The sequence below is a fragment of the Miscanthus floridulus genome, chromosome 19 (assembly GCF_019320115.1).
Source record: "Miscanthus floridulus cultivar M001 chromosome 19, ASM1932011v1, whole genome shotgun sequence".
Taxonomy (NCBI): Eukaryota; Viridiplantae; Streptophyta; class Magnoliopsida; order Poales; family Poaceae; genus Miscanthus; species Miscanthus floridulus.
In genome coordinates, this window is record NC_089598.1 from 104749983 (window position 1) to 104768422 (window position 18440).

General features: G+C 40.7%; 1 protein-coding gene across 1 annotated transcript; it reads left to right on the forward strand.

Moving 5' to 3' along the window:
- Window positions 1–432: 432 nt before the first annotated feature.
- Window positions 433–1661, forward strand: LOC136529918 (uncharacterized). Its single transcript, XM_066522967.1, has 3 exons — window positions 433–479; window positions 539–847; window positions 920–1661. The coding sequence occupies exons 2-3, from the start codon at window positions 686–688 to the stop codon at window positions 1613–1615; spliced, it is 858 nt and encodes a 285-aa protein (XP_066379064.1). The 5' UTR covers window positions 433–479; window positions 539–685; the 3' UTR covers window positions 1616–1661.
- The last annotated feature ends 16779 nt before the right edge of the window (window positions 1662–18440 follow it).

The following is an 18440-nucleotide window of genomic DNA, read 5'->3' on the forward strand; positions in this document are numbered from 1 at the left end:
GCAACTGTTCGCGACTTCTGCTCACACATATCGGCACATGATCGATTCTGAATATGCTATCCCTGACGACACGGTAAGTTTCTTTGAACTCCCTTCTGCTTTTCCTTTCATTTATTAATAACTGACTCCCTTGTAACAGGTTAACCACCCAGCACCATCGGTGAGCAAAAGTGGGAAACCCTTCAACCTCCGGCCTATTTCCCCAACATCGCCGATCGGCTACAACGCTCCCACCTTAGCCGCTTTGACCCACCAGAAGATTCGTACCAAGACCATCACTTCTAAGTCCAAATTGGCTATACCCAGGGCTACTCCATCGGCCGCTGCTACAACCTTGGTCAAAGCCTTTAAGGTAACAACCTTGTTTATTTTCACTTATGCCAATCACAAACTATATTAACCTTAATCATCAGGGGGTAAGAGCTACTACTGGATCATCATCGGCAATTCCGCCGATATCAAGCACCACTCCTTCAGAGGTAGCTTCTTGACTTTACATTTTATCTGTTAAATATCATATCTCACACTTGTTTTACAGCAACAATTGGGTACATCGGCAAACGTACCAGATGCCCAAGCTTCACAACCAACAAGTGTCGATGCCCCCCAGCCGATCGTTGCCGATGTCCAAGCAAAGCGCAAAGCTTCAACAGATACTGAAGCACAGCCAAAACGACAAAGGTCTATGCCGATCCCTACATCTGCCCCAATGTCATCGGTCATCATACCTCAAGAGCCTACCACCGATGAAGTCACAGAGGATATCCCATCGGCAAGCTCAGTCGATCCACACGACATACTCCAGGTTGCTTCCTCCAGTCAAGCACAGGAAATTGCCTTGAAACAGGTAAACCGATCAACCTATCTGATTTTACAATACTCATACTTACCCTTGATTGATCTCCTTGTCTTTCTTCAGGAACAAGATTCCCCGAACAGCCTATTTTCCTTTGCCATTGACATTTCTGACGACGATGGAGAGGAAACAAGTTCTTCCCTTGCACTGGGAACAATATCGGCAGAAACTAAATCCAAGTTGGAAACCCTCCTGAACTTGCTACAGCAAAGTACCGCCCAACTGGTAGATGACTCGGACCCCGCAAAGGCAATCTTCAAAACAATTCGTGGCCAGGTCCCTGCCGATGTTGAAGAAATACTCTTCCCAGCAGCTCACTTAGAAAGCCGTCAACTGCAATATCAACGGGCTGCTCAGCGCATTGCCGATAGAGCAGCTCAAGCTCAACTTAAAGGAGAGATGCTACAACTGAAACAAATCGCTGATGAGAAGCACAAGGGCATCGTCAACTTGCAGACTTCGGGTGCCGCACTTAAGCAGAAAATCTTGGATCTATCGGCAAGGAAGGCAGCTCTATTGGCTGAATTGAAAGAAATTGATGCAGCCTTAACTCATGCTCAACAAGAAGAAAGCCAGCTACCCAATGCCGTCAAAGCCCTTCAGCAAGAAAGAGATATCCAAGCTCGCAAAGCTTTAGCCATGAAGAAGAAACTCAAGCCTGTGGAGGGTGCTGCCGATGACGATATCAAAGAAATGGAAGAAGCCGACCAGATTCGCCTGCGTGCGATATTAGCTATCCAATCCTTGCTGAACGTGTAATCTTATTTATTGTATCGGCATTTTATGAGACATTGATACCCTTGCATAATTCTTAGCCGAAAGTACTGTTATCGGCACCTATACTTTTATGCATCTGTCCAGATACTAGGGTAATATTTCTTTAAATATTTTCCATTTAACGCTCTGGGAAACACAACCCCTTCGAGGGTTTCTAAAATATATGCATTACCAGGAATAGACTGATTTATCCGATATGGACCTTCCCAATTAGGAGACCACTTTCCAAACTTTGAACTTTTAGTCCCAATCGGTAAAATCAATTTCCAAACCAGATCTCCATCGGCAAACTCTTTTACTTTCACCTTCTTGTCATACCATCTAGCTACTCTTTTCTTATTTTCTTCAATACTAACTAAAGCCCTTAACCGATGACCCGCCACATCTTCCAACTCATCTTTCATAAGAGTATTATACTCATCGGCTGTTAGCTGATTTTGAGAACGTATTCGTCTAGAGCCAACCTTAATTTCCCAAGGCAACACTGCATCGTGTCCATATACTAACTGATAAGGCGTTACTTTGGTTGCACCATGGCATGACATCCGATATGACCACAAGGCTTCATTTAATACTGTATGCCACCTCCTAGGATTTTCTTCAATTTTGCGCTTAATGAGTTTGATGATCCCTTTGTTAGAAGCCTCAGCTTGACCATTAGCTTGAGCATAATATGGAGAAGAATTTAAAATTTTAATTCCCATACCTACAGCAAACTCATCAAATTCTCCTGATGTAAACATAGTACCCTGATCGGTAGTGATAGTCTGAGGAATACCAAATCGGTAAACAATATGCTCTTTCACAAAATCAATCATATTGACCGATGTCACCTTCTTTAAAGGGATTGCCTCAACCCACTTTGTGAAATAATCGGTAGCAACCAGAATAAATTTATGTCCTTTACTCGATGGCGGATAGATCTGACCAATGAGATCAATAGCCCATCCCCGGAACGGCCATGGTTTGATTATAGGATTCATAGCCGATGCAGGCGCTCTTTGAATATTACCAAACTTTTAACACCCCTGGCATCCCTTAAAATATTTAAAACAATCTTCAAGAATAGTCGGCCAATAGTACCCATTCCTTCTGATCATCCATTTCATCTTGAAAGCCGATTGATGTGCCCCACATACTCCTTCATGAATTTCACCCATCAAGCTTTTCGATTCATCATTGCTAACACATCTGAGTAAAATTCCATCTATAGTTCGATAATATAATTCATCATCGAGGAGCACATATTTGGTAGCTTGGAACCTTATACGTCTCTCAACCTTTCTACATGGATCCTTTAAATAATCGACAATCTCTTTCCTCCAGTCATCGGTATCAACTACCGATGTTAGCACTTCCTGAATAGGCTGATACCCTGAAGCATGCTGAGCTAGTCGATTAGCTTCCCCATTATGCAATCGAGAGATATGTTCAAGACGAAAATCTCTAAATCCTTTCAACAATTGCAAACATCTTTCATAATACGAAATCAAAGCTTCACTTCGGCATTCATAAATTCCAGCTAATTGATTTATAACTAGCATAGAATCGCCAAAGATTTCAACAACATCGGCACGTATCTCCTTCAGCAATTCTAACCCCTTTATCAAGGCTTGGTATTCAGCTTGATTATTTGTCGCCGTAGCAACAATCGGCAACGAAAACTCATACTTCTTTCCTTGAGGTGAAATTAACACAATGCCGATACCCGCTCCTTCACCACATGTGGACCCATCGAAGAAAAGTGTCCAGGGAGCAATCCCCAGAGAATCCACCGTATTACAATGCTGAGTGACAAAATCAGCCATCACTTGCCCTTTAACTGCCTTAGTTGATTTGTAGCGTAGCTCAAATTCTGATAATGCTAAAATCCATTTGCCGATTCTACCACTTAATATCGGCATTGACAGCATATACTTGACCACATCGTCTTTGCATATGACCGTACATTCGGCAGATAACAAATAATGCCTTAATTTAACACAAGAAAAGTATAAGCACAGACACAATTTTTCGATAGCCGAATACCTCGTCTCAGCATCCACTAATCTTCTGCTCAAATAATAAATAACACGTTCTTTCCCTTCAAATTCCTGAATAAGAGCTGAACCGATAACTGCATCATCAGCTGACAAATATAACCTGAAAGGCTTCCCATGTTGAGGTGGAACTAGCACTGGAGGATTTGATAAATATTTCTTAATTTCATCAAGGGCTAATTGCTGTTCAGCTCCCCATACAAATTCTTGATCAGCTTTTAATTTAAGTAGTGGGCTGAAAGCCTTGATCTTACCCGACAGATTAGATATGAATCTTCTAATGAAATTAATCTTACCGATCAAAGATTGCAATTCAGTCTTATTGGCAGGAGCAATCACCTTGTTAATTGCATCAATAGACTTCCTACTGATTTCAATGCCCCGTTGATGCACCATAAAACCCAAGAATTGTCCTGCCGATACACCGAATGCACATTTATTAGGATTCATCTTCAATCCATGCCTCCTTGTGCACTCCAGTATCTTTCGCAGATCGGCTAAATGTGCTGTGATATCTCCAGACTTAATCACTACATCATCAATGTAGATCTCCACTAATGTGCCGATGTACTCATGAAAAATAAAGTTCATAGCCCTTTGATAAGTAGCACCGGTATTTTTCAAACCAAACGTCATGACTATCCACTCGAACAACCCCACATGTCCTGGACATCTGAAAGCAGTCTTGGGAATATCCTCCTCAGCCATGAATATTTGATTGTAACCTGCATTACCATCCATGAAGCTAATAATTTGATGTCCAGCCGCAGCATCAATCAACAAATCAGCAATCGGCATTGGATAGCCATCCATCGGTGTGGCTTTGTTGAGATTCCTGAAATCAATACAAACACGAAGTTTTCCATTTTTCTTATAAACAGGAACTACATTAGAGATCCACTCTGCGTATCGACATTGCCGAATAAACTTTGCTTCAATTAATTTAGTTATTTCGGCCTTAATGTCAGGAAGTACATTAGGGTTGCATCGGCGCGCTGGCTGCTGATGTGGCCGAAATCCAGATTTGATAGGTAACCGATGTTCAACTATCGATCGGTCTAACCCAGGCATCTCAGTATAATCCCAAGCAAAACAATCTTTATATTCTTTTAACAAATCTGTCATTCGCTGCTTACACTTAGAATCTAACTTAGCACTAATAAAAGTAGGCCTCGACCTATCACCATCACCGATATCTACTTCTACTAAATCATCTGCCGATGTGAACCCTTGGCCTAATTTTCCATCATCGGCAAACCTATCCATTAAAACTCCTCTTCAGAACCGACTGCTTGGATCGGTGGAATTTCATAATCAGCAACTCTAAGGAACTCTTTTTCCCAAGCTTCTCCTGATATGCATTTAGTTCGCTCATAAGTATCTGATTCTGCCGATGCGATGATATAAGAAGAATCACCAGGGACGACCTCAATCTTATCCCCAATCCACTGCACGAGGCATTGATGCATTGTAGAAGGAACACAACAATTAGCATGAATCCAATCCCTCCCTAGAAGCAGATTATATGCACCCTTGCCGTTGATAACAAAGAACGTCGTTGGCAAGGTTTTGCTGCCGATGGTCAATTCAACGCACACTGCCCCTTTAGCCGGTGACACATTGCCTTCAAAATCTTTCAACATCATATCGGTTTTGGTCAAGTCTTGCTCTCCCCTACCAAGTTTCCGATACATCACGTAAGGCATAATATTAATCGCAGCCCCTCCATCAATAAGTACCTTAGACACAGGCTGCCCATCAACTCTGCCCTTCACAAATAAAGCTTTAAGATGCTGTCTCTCGTCATCGGTAGGTTTCTCAAAAACAGCCATCATTGGATCTAGTGTTAGCTGAGCCACTTGATCAGAGAGAACAACTTCTTCCTCATTATCAGATATTGCCAGAAACTCCATCGGCAACATGAATACCATATTAACATCTGCCGATGGACCCTTATTTTTGTGTTTTACCTGCCACTGCTGATGACCAGGCCTTTCATTGGAGGAATTTTCCTCCTGGTATAAATCCTCCTGACGCTCACGTTGCATCCTCCTTCTCTGCGTCTTTGTCAGACCCTCTGGGCACCATCGAGGAAACTTGGTCTTCCAAACCGGCTGATAACAAGTCCTAGTTGATTCTACGCGACGTATATTAGGGTCCCTGTAGAATATTTCCTCATCGGGAACTCTTGCGTTTGCCATCTCCTCAAGCTCCTCTTGATTCCTTGGAAAATATCCAGCGCGTTTACCAAGCCTCTCATGTACACTAAGTCTGCCCCCCAGCCGATCATGCACTGATGCTCTGCCTCTGATCGGCTCGTTGATAGACAAACCCTGATTACCACGTTGAAACCTCCTTTCTGAACGATTGACTCCGTAATAACCATTACACTCAGGGCAATTTTCAACAGTTGGCAATTTAATACCTTCTTCCCAGCAATGGATGAAGAACGGACATCTCCAATGATCTTTATGTTGATTCCACTCTTCCTGACGTCTCATTTCTTGCTGTTGCCGATATCGGTCATTACGTTGATGCCAACCCTCCTGCTGCCTTCGATGAGTAATCACAATGCCAGGTCGAGGAGGTTTTTTGGAACTACTGCTTTCTCCTAGCAAACCCTTGCTTTTTGCATCATCGGTAGTTATCCCGATGTTGGGGGTCTACTGACGCGTTTTTCTCAGCAGCCTCTGACGTCAATACCTTGGTCTTTCCTTTGGCATCCAACATATTTGCTGGAAAAGGGTGTTGATCAATTTTCATCGGCTTCTGGGTCTTGGAAGTACCAAACTTAATTCTCCCAGATTCAATAGCCGATTGTAACTGTTGCCTGAATACCTTGCACTCATTTGTACTGTGTGAAGTTGCATTGTGCCATTTGCAGTACAAAATCTTCTTCAACTCTTCTGCCGATGGGATCACGTGATTAGGTGACAGCTTAATTTGGCCCTCTTGAAGCAGAAGATCAAATATTTTATCGGCCTTGGTGATATCAAAGGTAAACTTTTCTGGCTCTTTTTGACCAAAGGGACATGATATCGGCTTTTTATTCTTAACCCACTCAGCTAAGCCGATAACTGGTTCTTCATCAGAGTCAGAATCTCCTACTTCTTCAACAAATGATACCTTTTTACTCCAGTTCTTTTTAGGTTCAAAAACCCTAGTATCTTGATCAGAGATCCTTTGCACAAGATGACTGAGGCTTTCAAATTCCTGAGATGCATATCTATCCTTAAGATGTGGCAATAACCCCTGGAAAGCTAAATCGGCAAGCTGCCGATCATCCAGCACCAGGCTGTAGCACTTATTTTTTACATCTCGTAGCCTTTGTACAAAGCTCTCTACCGATTCATCATTACGCTGTCTCAATTTTACTAAATCGGTAAGCTTCTTTTCATGGATTCCAGCAAAGAAATACTTGTGGAATTGTTTTTCTAGATCAACCCAAGTAATAATAGAATTTGGTGGCAATGAAATGAACCATGTAAATGCTGATCCAGACAAAGATGATGAAAATAATCGAACTCTTAATTCATCTCTGTTAGCTGCCTCTCCACATTGAATAATGAAGCGATTGACATGTTCCATTATTGATGTATCATCTTGCCTAGAGAATTTAGTGAAATCCGGTACCTTGTACCGATTTGGGAGAGGAATTAAATCGTATGCAGGAGGGTATGGAGTCTGATAAGAATAAGTATTGACCTTGGGCTTTATCCCAAACTGATCCTTCATAATCTCTGCTATCTTATCGGCCCAAAAAGCATCAGCCTCCTGCTGACGAACTGGTTGAATTTCTACAGGAGGTGCCTGCTGACATCCTTCCACATATCTTTGTGGCCCACGATCTCCAGCAATCGGCATATTTGCCGCTACTTGTGGTCCATTAACCTGTTGGAAAGGATTCATCGGCTGGGCTGCCGATGCTTGATTCTGGAAACCAGCTTGCATATGACCTTGTTGAATCCCTGCAACCTGCTGATTTCGCTGAACTGTATGTTGAACAGGTAACTGTCCTGACCAATCATTATTAGAACTCATCGGCACAAAACTTACCGATGGCTGGTAATTTGCTGATATTGTTGGATAATTATAACTGGTTTGAGGCATGAACTGAACCCCAGTTTGACTCATAGCAGGGGCTTTCTGCTGCATCGGCAGTACGCTCGCCGATGGACTTGAATTGAATGTTTGAATCATAGGCATCTGGAAACCTCCTGGAGTTGGTTGTACAGAAGTAGCTGCGGCATATTGAGGCACTTGAGCCATCGGCGAAACGGCCGATGATATAGGCGCTCTTCCTGCTGCATCAAATACTTGAGGTAATCTAGGATTGAAAGCAGACGACTCTGGAGGCATGCCATATCCCCACCAATTAGTAGGAATCTGGTTATTCTGAGACACAGGGCCTGACATAGCTGATGCCGATAGATCTGTATTAAGCTGAATTCGCCCTCCTGGTAGTACCTGATCTGATTGTATCGGTGTAGATTGAATATTAGGTGAACCTGCCAATACTGGAGGGGAAGTAGCTTCTGTACCCACAATGGCCGAAGGAGCCGATGGAGTTTTGACAGACGCCGGCTCTGGTTGATGATAGGCAGGCCCAACGTAATGTGGTGCCGCTTGTCCTTCTTTGAGAGTTCGAACCACAGCATTATGAATAGTATTGGACAGCACATTGGAATGATTAATCAAAGCATGACTTACTGCAGAATTAACCATCTCTTGAAGTTTACCAGGATTGGAGTCAAAGGTAACCTGCCGAGGCAACGGCAAATCTTGCTTCTGGATGACTTGTCCACTCTTGTTCAAGCTAAACGATCTCAGACAAAGCTGCTTGTATTCTTCTACAGCCTTCTCCATAGCCTACCTCTATTCTTCCTTGAGATCTTCTGATACTGCGATGATGTTCCCTGGATCGATCTCGGAATTGAACATATTGATTGATTGGTCCCACCGAGCGTGCCAAAAGATGTGTTGATGCAAAAGTGATCTGCAAACACAAAGGGCTAATACCCGAATCGATATCCAAAGCGTGCCAGTCAATTTGACCTGCTAATCGACAAGGATGAAGACACGAACACTTTGGTCCTGACAACAGCGATACGCCCGGAAGTCACGGCCAAGAGGTGCTCACACGGAACTCGAGAATCGCCGAAGGTCGCACTGAAGCGATGCAGCTCGCCGAATCAATGAGAACTCGTAAAAAGGAAAAATATGCAAATTGACGAAGTCGCCGAAAAGTAAGTAAATGCAAATAGGAGTAAAAAGTTGGTTTTGATATTGATTGATCTTGTCTATTACATTACCCCTTACTCCATATTTATACCCTGATCTAAAGAGACACAACCAAACACAACTAGGACACCAATCCCATATCTAAGGAAACACGTGACTCTTACACGAATCATAACCTAACAAATATAGAAAAGGAAATCAACTCCCATCTATTTCCCTGTCCGCCTCAATTATGATGGAAATCTCACTATCCTCCTTCCCATCGGCATATTCCCTGCTTCATCGGCAGTAGTCTTCAAGTCTTCCTTCATCGGCATACTCCCTGTTTCATCGGCAGTAGTCTTTAAGTCTTCCTTCATCGGCATACTCCCTATTTCATCGGCAGTAGTCTTTAAGTCTCCTTTCATCGGTATCGACAACAACTCCTCTAACCTCATCGGCAACGCCCGAGTCCAAATCAACCTTTCCATCGATCATCACCAACTATCGGCAACCATTTTTACAAACTGGCTTTCATTGGCTATCAAAGTATTCAATAACTTTCCCCTTGCCGATTGGTCCACTCCGATTATTTTGACACGTGCAAAAAACGGTGTCAACAAACACATACTCAAACACATTATGTGGGATACAAGATTGAAAAGAAGAGCACCTCAGGCACATGTCAATTATTGGGAAGATCACTTGTTTCATGGTCACCAAAGAAGCAAAATAGTGTTGTATTATCAACCGCCAAAGCCAAATACATGTCCGCTGGTAGTTGTTGTGCACAAATACTTTGGATGAAGGCTACCTTGAATGGCTTTGGAATTAAGTTCAAGAAAGTGCCATTGCTTTGTGACAATGAGAGTGCAATCAAGCTAACCAACAATCCGGTTCAACATGCAAGAACAAAGCACATTAATGTCTGCCACCATTTCATTAGGGATCACCAACAAAAAGAGGACATTTGCATTGAGAGTATGGGCACCGAAGACAAACTTGCCGATATATTCACCAAGCCATTGGATGAGAAAAGGTTTTGCAAGCTAAGGAATGAGTTGAACATATTGGATTTCTCAAATTTGTGTTGATGCACCCCCACTTATATGACATGCCTCTCCTTCGAGCAATCCAAGGTAAAAGTTGATTGGCATGCATACATCCTTTGCTAAGGACTTGCTTAGTGCATCTAGTCATTCCTCACATGTCTTAGGCTCATTTATGAAAATCAAATGAATTTGATGCTTATATGGTACCACTATTGATTCTATGCTTGATTTGATCTAGTGGTAGCATATGACATATTTGTGGGCTTGTGAACCTAGTGTTTAATCTATAAAATGAGCTACAAGTGTTTAACTCAACATGGTACAAGATAACCCTTGAAATGAGGTGTGAAGAAGCTTGTCCTTGGATCAAACCGAGTTAAATATCTTTGGAAGTGTTCTAGATTGGACCAAATATGGGAAAATGATTCTCACCCCATTGATTGACATTGATAGTCTTAACCTATCTAAAATGGAACCTTTATGGTCATTGATGACAAAAGGGGAGAAATTGCACAAAGATAGTGAAAAGATGAAAAATGAGGGAGAGATACAAAGGGGGAGAACTTTAACATAGGGGGAGAGATATGGGAAAGTAAGGGCATCAATTAAAATTTGAGCACACAAGTAGGGGGAGCAAGCTCATAAACTTGATTGATGCATTTGAGTCTACATTTCATATGTTTGTTTGCATGGCACAAGTTTTAAATTTAAAATTCCATGCTTGTTTGGTGTATGCTAGTTGTAAGTTTGAATGATGAAATGAAAAACTAGCATGCATAGGTTGAGTAACTAGATTTGTGCTTATATTGTGAAAACTATACCCTTACTTCTAATGTTGATCTCATGGGGTATTCTAGTTTTTATGTATGTCTAGTTACTAATGGTGCCAAGGATGGTATATTGGTGCAATCCGATTGGTGTCACGCTTTAAAGGTCCATCTCTTATACCTTAGCATCATTTGGTAGACATTACTCTCCCACAACTCAAATCCATGCATATGTGCAAGCTTCAATCCAAAGTCTTAGCACATATGTAGGGGGAGCAAATGCTACCAATGGAGGTTCATGAAACTTGTCCATATTCTTTTACACATAGTAAATATGCTTGGGCAAGCAACATGGATTCAAATGAATTTCAATTCATATCTTTGTGAAAGGGCTGTCATCAATTACCAAAAAGGGGGAGATTGAAAGCTCTAGTTCAGTTTTGGTGAATTGATGAAACCCTAAATGCTAACCTAGTTTATCAAAGTGATCATGAGATAGGTAGCACATTCCAAGTAATAGAGCAAGTGGTGAAGATCATGATGATGGTGTGACCATGGTGATGATCATGTGCTCGGTTTGGAAAAGAAGGAGAAAAACAAAAAAAATCAAGGCAAGGGTGAAACTTGATAGGAGCTTTTTTGGTTTAGTGATCGAGACACTTAGCGAGTGTGATCATATTTAGGATTGATAGCCGTAATATTAAGAGGGGTGAAACTCATATTGAAATGCGGTTGCCAAAGTGCCACTAGATGCTCTAACTCATTGCATATGCATTTAGATTCTAGTGAGTGCTAACACCCTTGAAAATGTTTGTGAAAATATGCTAACACACATGCACAAGGTGATACACTTGGTGGTTGGCATATTTGAGCAAGGGTGGTGAAGTTTGGGAAGTCGAGGAGGTCACTATGTGTGACAGAACCGCTTGGGCTAATGCTCTTCCAAGATTATCTGTCTACCATTAGATACTAAATACCTAGGGAAGCGCACTAATTCAGATTGTTCCATCGAGCACACCCAACGGAACTCAAAAATCCACATTTTCATTAGGATCATAAACGAGAGGATAAAACTTACAACATTCCTAGCCATTTCTTACATCACTTTATTACAGTATCAGAGTACTTAAACAAGTTAAATGTAACAACGGAAGTTCAACATTTTACATGTAAACGAGTTAATACGGTGAGCTTGTAAAGCTTCCCCACCATCTCTACTCTCTGATTAGTGCCCTAGGTCATCAGAACTACATCGAGGATAGACTTCAGTAGTGCATCATCGAGTTTCCTTCCGCTTCGCATCGCTGTGCATTGGCCCGTAGATCCCCATCGGTCGGTTAGATGAGCTGATTAGGCCCTTAGTTGGCCGACTTAGCCACGCAGTGCTGACCAAGGCCGCGCTGACAAGCGCGGTGGCATCAGGGACCATTCTGTTGTGAAGACAGGATAGTTTGGGGGTGGATTGTAAAAACCGCTGTCGGTAGGAATAGTGTGCATAGTAGTCGTATTAATATCTAAAAGCTTAGGGGGTTTTCTGCAAGGCCACACGTGGGCCTCCCGGTTTGGGCCATCGCTGGTCCATCACGCCGCATGCAAGGCCGTGCCCCACGCTGGGCTGCCAGGCCAAAATTTGTTGCCGCCGGCCCTTTTTCTCTCTCTAAGCATTTTCTTATTTAGTTTCTAAGGCAAACCTTATAAATTCAATATAAATTTGTGTAGTTGGCCAAAAATGAGAAACTAATTTTGTTAGGTTCCTAAAATCATGATTGACCTATTAATATATCTTGTTCACATAGTTTCATAGTATTTTTAGGAGCTATCTAATTGAATTGAGATGCTTAATATTGTAAAGATATAAACTTGTAGGAATTTTTGTAATAAATTGGAAATAGTGTTGGCTCTAAAAATTTCACATTACATTCTTAATATTATTAGGTGCTCACTGTAATTTTTGTAGCTCCATAATAAGTGGCTTGCTAAGATAGCTAAGGAGCCCTAATTCGAATATATATATATATATATATATATATATATATATATATATATATATATATATATATATATAATCAATGAAACAAAGAAACACCTTGAAAGTCTAAAGCTAAAATACTTGTTGGAAAATAACGCCTTATTCGACAACATGGATATGTGGCCTAGTACGTTAGTCATTAGAGCTAGCTCGTTAGCGTGAGAGGAGTAAACGTATTTTAAGAGTTGCGGATGTAGTTGATTAATTACGTCTCTGCGTTGCATCCACGTATATCATAATAGAAATAATGATGGATCGTGTAGTCGACCGGAGTAGCAGAAAAGATGGTGCCTTGATGATCGTGTCACCACGATTGAGTGCTAACTTTTGGTTATATCTTACCCAGGCAAGCCCCAATTCATAACCCCTATTATTCTACACTTTATTTTAAGCTTGTGCATTAAGTTCAAAGGAGTTGAATGAAGTCCACTTGCATATATATATATCCTTATCTAATGAGTCCTACTAGTATGTCAGGATCGTGTAGATTGCTATGCTATAGGACCCGGTAGAAGCCGAGTGATTACAAGTCACTCGCGAGAGATAGGAAAAGATATCATTGATACTATTATCATACTACCATCACATGGAATATATATATAGACAATGATTGGAGATCGAGCGGGACCGTATGTGGGCTTGGTTAGGCAACCGAGCGAGGCTCTGGTTGCATTTGTTCTGCCTGTGTCGGTTGAGGACCATTCATTGCTGTGGATAGTAGTCAGGTCACAGACTTATTATCCTAAGCCCATACTTACTTATGGGAGCGGGAAGGCTCATTGCGCTCTTGATGTTGGTTCTGGCTCTTTCTAGACCAACTGATTGGAGGCGAGGAAAGATGGAGGTCTAAGCACCACACTGAGACCGGGTCTCAAGTATGGGGGCTTGGAGTCCAAGTTTGGAGGGGGACCTAGACCACTCGACATGAGTGAATGGGTTGATTTTGTTTGTTCCTGGGGTACAAGCGAGATATGTGTTTTGGGGTACCTAGCTGGGATATATTGATTCACGAATCGTCGTTTCCATGAGACGGTAGGACATGGCTATGGTCTAGCACCATAGTAAGAACTAGAATATGATAGATGGTAAAATGGTTCTGATTGCTTACCACATGCTTGAAAGTAGCTTAGGTGCTTACTTAGAATGATTAGCTAATTAACTAAAAATAACTACTAAAAACTTGGAACATAAGGATGCACCATTAGTAATGCTTCCTGCAAATGCAATAAAATAGCAAGCCAAATAAGTCTTCCATGTCCTTGGAGTCTTTTACTTTCCTCCTGTCGGGTAAGTCTTGCTGAGTACAATCAAGTACTCAGGGTTTTATTCCCCCTGTTGTAGGTGATAGGTGGATACTAGAGCTGACTCTTGTGTGTGGAAACCTTCTGGTGGGCTCAGAGAGGATTCCTTTCACGCTACGATCATAGTGTTTATTTATAACCATCACTAAAGGTTTTTATAAGAAAAGATGTAAAATCTACTAGCATATCTTATATAGAAATGTCCAGTACATTAATGCTTCACCATGTCATTGGATTAATCTTTGTTTCCACTGTAACTCTAATCATATGTTTATTTTTTGCTGCAAGATAAAACTTGTGAACCTGAATGTATAAACTCGTTTACATGTAAAATGTTGAACTTCCGTTGTTACATTTAACTTGTTTAAGTACTCTGATACTGTAATAAAGTGATGTAAGAAATGGCTAGGAATGTTGTAAGTTTTATCCTCTCGTTTATGATCCTAATGAAAATGTGGATTTTTGAGTTCCGTTGGGTGTGCTCGATGGAACAATCTGAATTAGTGCGCTTCCCTAGGTATTTAGTATCTAATGGTAGACAGATAATCTTGGAAGAGCATTAGCTCAAGCGGTTCTATCACACACAGTGACCTCCTCGACTTCCCAAACTTCACCACCCTTGCTCAAATATGCCAACCACCAAGTGTATCACCTTGTGCACGTGTGTTAGCATATTTTCACAAACATTTTCAAGGGTGTTAGCACTCACTAGAATCTAAATGCATATGCAATGAGTTAGAGCATCTAGTGGCACTTTGGCAACCGCATTTCAATATGAGTTTCACCCCTCTTAATATTACGGCTATCAATCCTAAATATGATCACACTCGCTAAGTGTCTCGATCACTAAACCAAAAAAGCTCCTATCAAGTTTCACCTTTGCCTTGATTTTTTTTGTTTTTCTCCTTCTTTTCCAAACCGAGCACATGATCATCACCATGGTCACACCATCATCATGATCTTCACCACTTGCTCTATTACTTGGAATGTGCTACCTATCTCATGATCACTTTGATAAACTAGGTTAGCACTTAGGGTTTCATCAATTCACCAAAACTGAACTAGAGCTTTCAATCTCCCCCTTTTTGGTAATTGATGATAGCCCTTTCACAAAGATATGAATTGAAATTCATTTGAATCCATGTTGCTTGCCCAAGCATATTTACTATGTGTAAAAGAATATGGACAAGTTTCATGAACCTCCATTGGTAGCATTTGCTCCCCCTACATATGTGCTAAGACTTTGGATTGAAGCTTGCACATATGCATGGATTTGAGTTGTGGGAGAGTAATGTCTACCAAATGATGCTAAGGTATAAGAGATGGACCTTTAAAGCGTGACACCAATCGGATTGCACCAATATACCATCCTTGGCACCATTAGTAACTAGACATACATAAAAACTAGAATACCCCATGAGATCAACATTAGAAGTAAGGGTATAGTTTTCACAATATAAGCACAAATCTAGTTACTCAACCTATGCATGCTAGTTTTTCATTTCATCATTCAAACTTACAACTAGCATACACCAAACAAGCATTAAATTTTAAATTTAAAACTTGTGCCATGCAAACAAACATATGAAATGTAGACTCAAATGCATCAATCAAGTTTATGAGCTTGCTCCCCCTACTTGTGTGCTCAAATTTTAATTGATGCCCTTACTTTCCCATATCTCTCCCCCTATGTTAAAGTTCTCCCCCTTTGTATCTCTCCCTCATTTTTCATCTTTTCACTATCTTTGTGCAATTTCTCCCCTTTTGTCATCAATGACCATAAAGGTTCCATTTTAGATAGGTTAAGACTATCAATGTCAATCAATGGGGTGAGAATCATTTTCCCATATTTGGTCCAATCTAGAACACTTCCAAAGATATTTAACTCGGTTTGATCCAAGGACAAGCTTCTTCACACCTCATTTCAAGGGTTATCTTGTACCATGTTGAGTTAAACACTTGTAGCTCATTTTATAGATTAAACACTAGGTTCACAAGCCCACAAATATATCATATGCTACCACTAGATCAAATCAAGCATAGAATCAATAGTGGTACCATATAAGCATCAAATTCATTTGATTTTCATAAATGAGCCTAAGACATGTGAGGAATGACTAGATGCACTAAGCAAGTCCTTAGCAAAGGATGTATGCATGCCAATCAACTTTTACCTTGGATTGCTTGAAGGAGAGGTATGTCATATAAGTGGGGGTGCATCAACACAAATTTGAGAAATCCAATATGTTCAACTCATTCCTTAGCTTGCAAAACCTTTTCTCATCCAATGGCTTGGTGAATATATCGGCAAGTTTGTCTTCGGTGCCCATACTCTCAATGCAAATGTCCTCTTTTTGTTGGTGATCCCTAATGAAATGGTGGCAGACATTAATGTGCTTTGTTCTTGCATGTTGAACCGGATTGTTGGTTAGCTTGATTGCACTCTCATTGTCACAAAGCAATGGCACTTTCTTGAACTTAATTCCAAAGCCATTCAAGGTAGCCTTCATCCAAAGTATTTGTGCACAACAACTACCAGCGGACATGTATTTGGCTTTGGCGGTTGATAATACAACACTATTTTGCTTCTTTGATGACCATGAAACAAGTGATCTTTCCAATAATTGACATGTGCCTGAGGTGCTCTTCTTTTCAATCTTGCATTCCACATAATGTGTTTGAGTATGTGTTTAATGTACTTGCCTTGACTCACAAATATACCATTCTTCAATTGCTTGATTTAAAGACCAAGGAAGTAACTCAACTCTCTAATCATGGACATCTCAAACTCATTAGTCATCATATTTCCAAACTCTTCATAAAAGTCTTGATTGGTTAATCCAAATATGATGTCATCAACATAGATTTGCAACATAAACAAGTCCTTGCCAATCTTTTTAGTGAAAAGAGTGGTGTCAACCTTGCCCATAATGAACCATTTTGAGAGGAGAAAGTCCATGAACCTCTCATACCATGCTCTAGGTGCTTGCTTCAAGCCATACAATGCCTTCTTCAATTTGTACATATGGTCAGGCTTATTGTCATCTTCAAAACCGGGAGGTTGTTCAACATATACCTCTTCATTGATGTAGCCAATGAGAAATGCACTCTTGACATCCATTTGATAGAGTTTGATGTTTTGGGCACAAGTATAGTCTAGCAAGATTCTAATTGCTTCTAATCTAGCAACCGGGGCATATGTATCTCCAAAGTCAAGACCTTCCACTTGAGTATAGCCTTGTGTTACCAATCTTTCTTTGTTCCTTACTACTATCCCATCTTGATCTTGCTTGTTTCTATAGACCCATTTGGTTCTAATCATATTGTGTCCCTTTGGTATTTCCACTAATTCCCATACTTGATTTCTAGTGAAGTTGTTCAATTCTTTTTGCATAGCATTCATCCAATCAACATCTTTCAATGCTTCATCTATCTTCTTTGGTTCAATGGATGACACAAATGAGAAATACTCACAAAATGAAGTCAATCTTGATCTTATTTACATACCTCTAGAAATATCTCTAATTATAGAGTCCAATAGATGGTCCCTTGCAATATGAGTTGATTGGATTATTGGAATATTGTTGCTTGCACTTGCTTGATCATTGGGTTGAGATGATGTACTAGCCACTTGATCTTCTTCATTGTCATGAGAGCCACTTATGCTTGCTTCATTAGTATCAACTTGCACATTGGAGTTAGAGAGCACTTGCACTTGATCATCTTCTTCATCATTCACTTGCCTAGGCCTTAATTCACCAACATCCATGTTCTTCATGGCATTTAAAAGTTGAATGCCTCTTACATCATCCAAGTTCTCATTCTTATCTTGGGAACCCTTGGTTTCATCAAATTTAACATCATGCACCTCTTCAAGAGTACCACTTACCAAATTCCAAACTCTATATGTTTTGCTTGTAGTGGAGTATCTAAGTAAGAATCATTCATCACATTTCTTGTTAAACTTGTCCAATCTAGTGCCTTTCTTCCAGATATAGCATTTGCAACTAAAGACCCGAAAATATGCAATGTTGAGCTTTCTACCATTCAAGAGCTCATAAGGTGTCTTCTGTTTCAATGGGTGACAATACAAGCGGTTGCTACAATAGCAAGTCATGTTGATAGCTTTGGCCCAAAAAGATTGACTCGCATTGTACTCATTAAGCATAGACCTTGCCATATCAATGAGTATTCTATTCTTCCTCTCAACAAGGCCATTTGATTGTGGAGTGTACTTGGCTGAGAATTGATGTCTAATTCCAAACTCATCAATTCTAGTATTCTTAAACTCACTACCATTATCACTTCTCACTCTCTTGATGGTTGTTTCAAACTCATTTTGAATGCCCTTGATAAATACTTTGAATGTTGTAAATACATCACTCTTGTCCACTAGAAA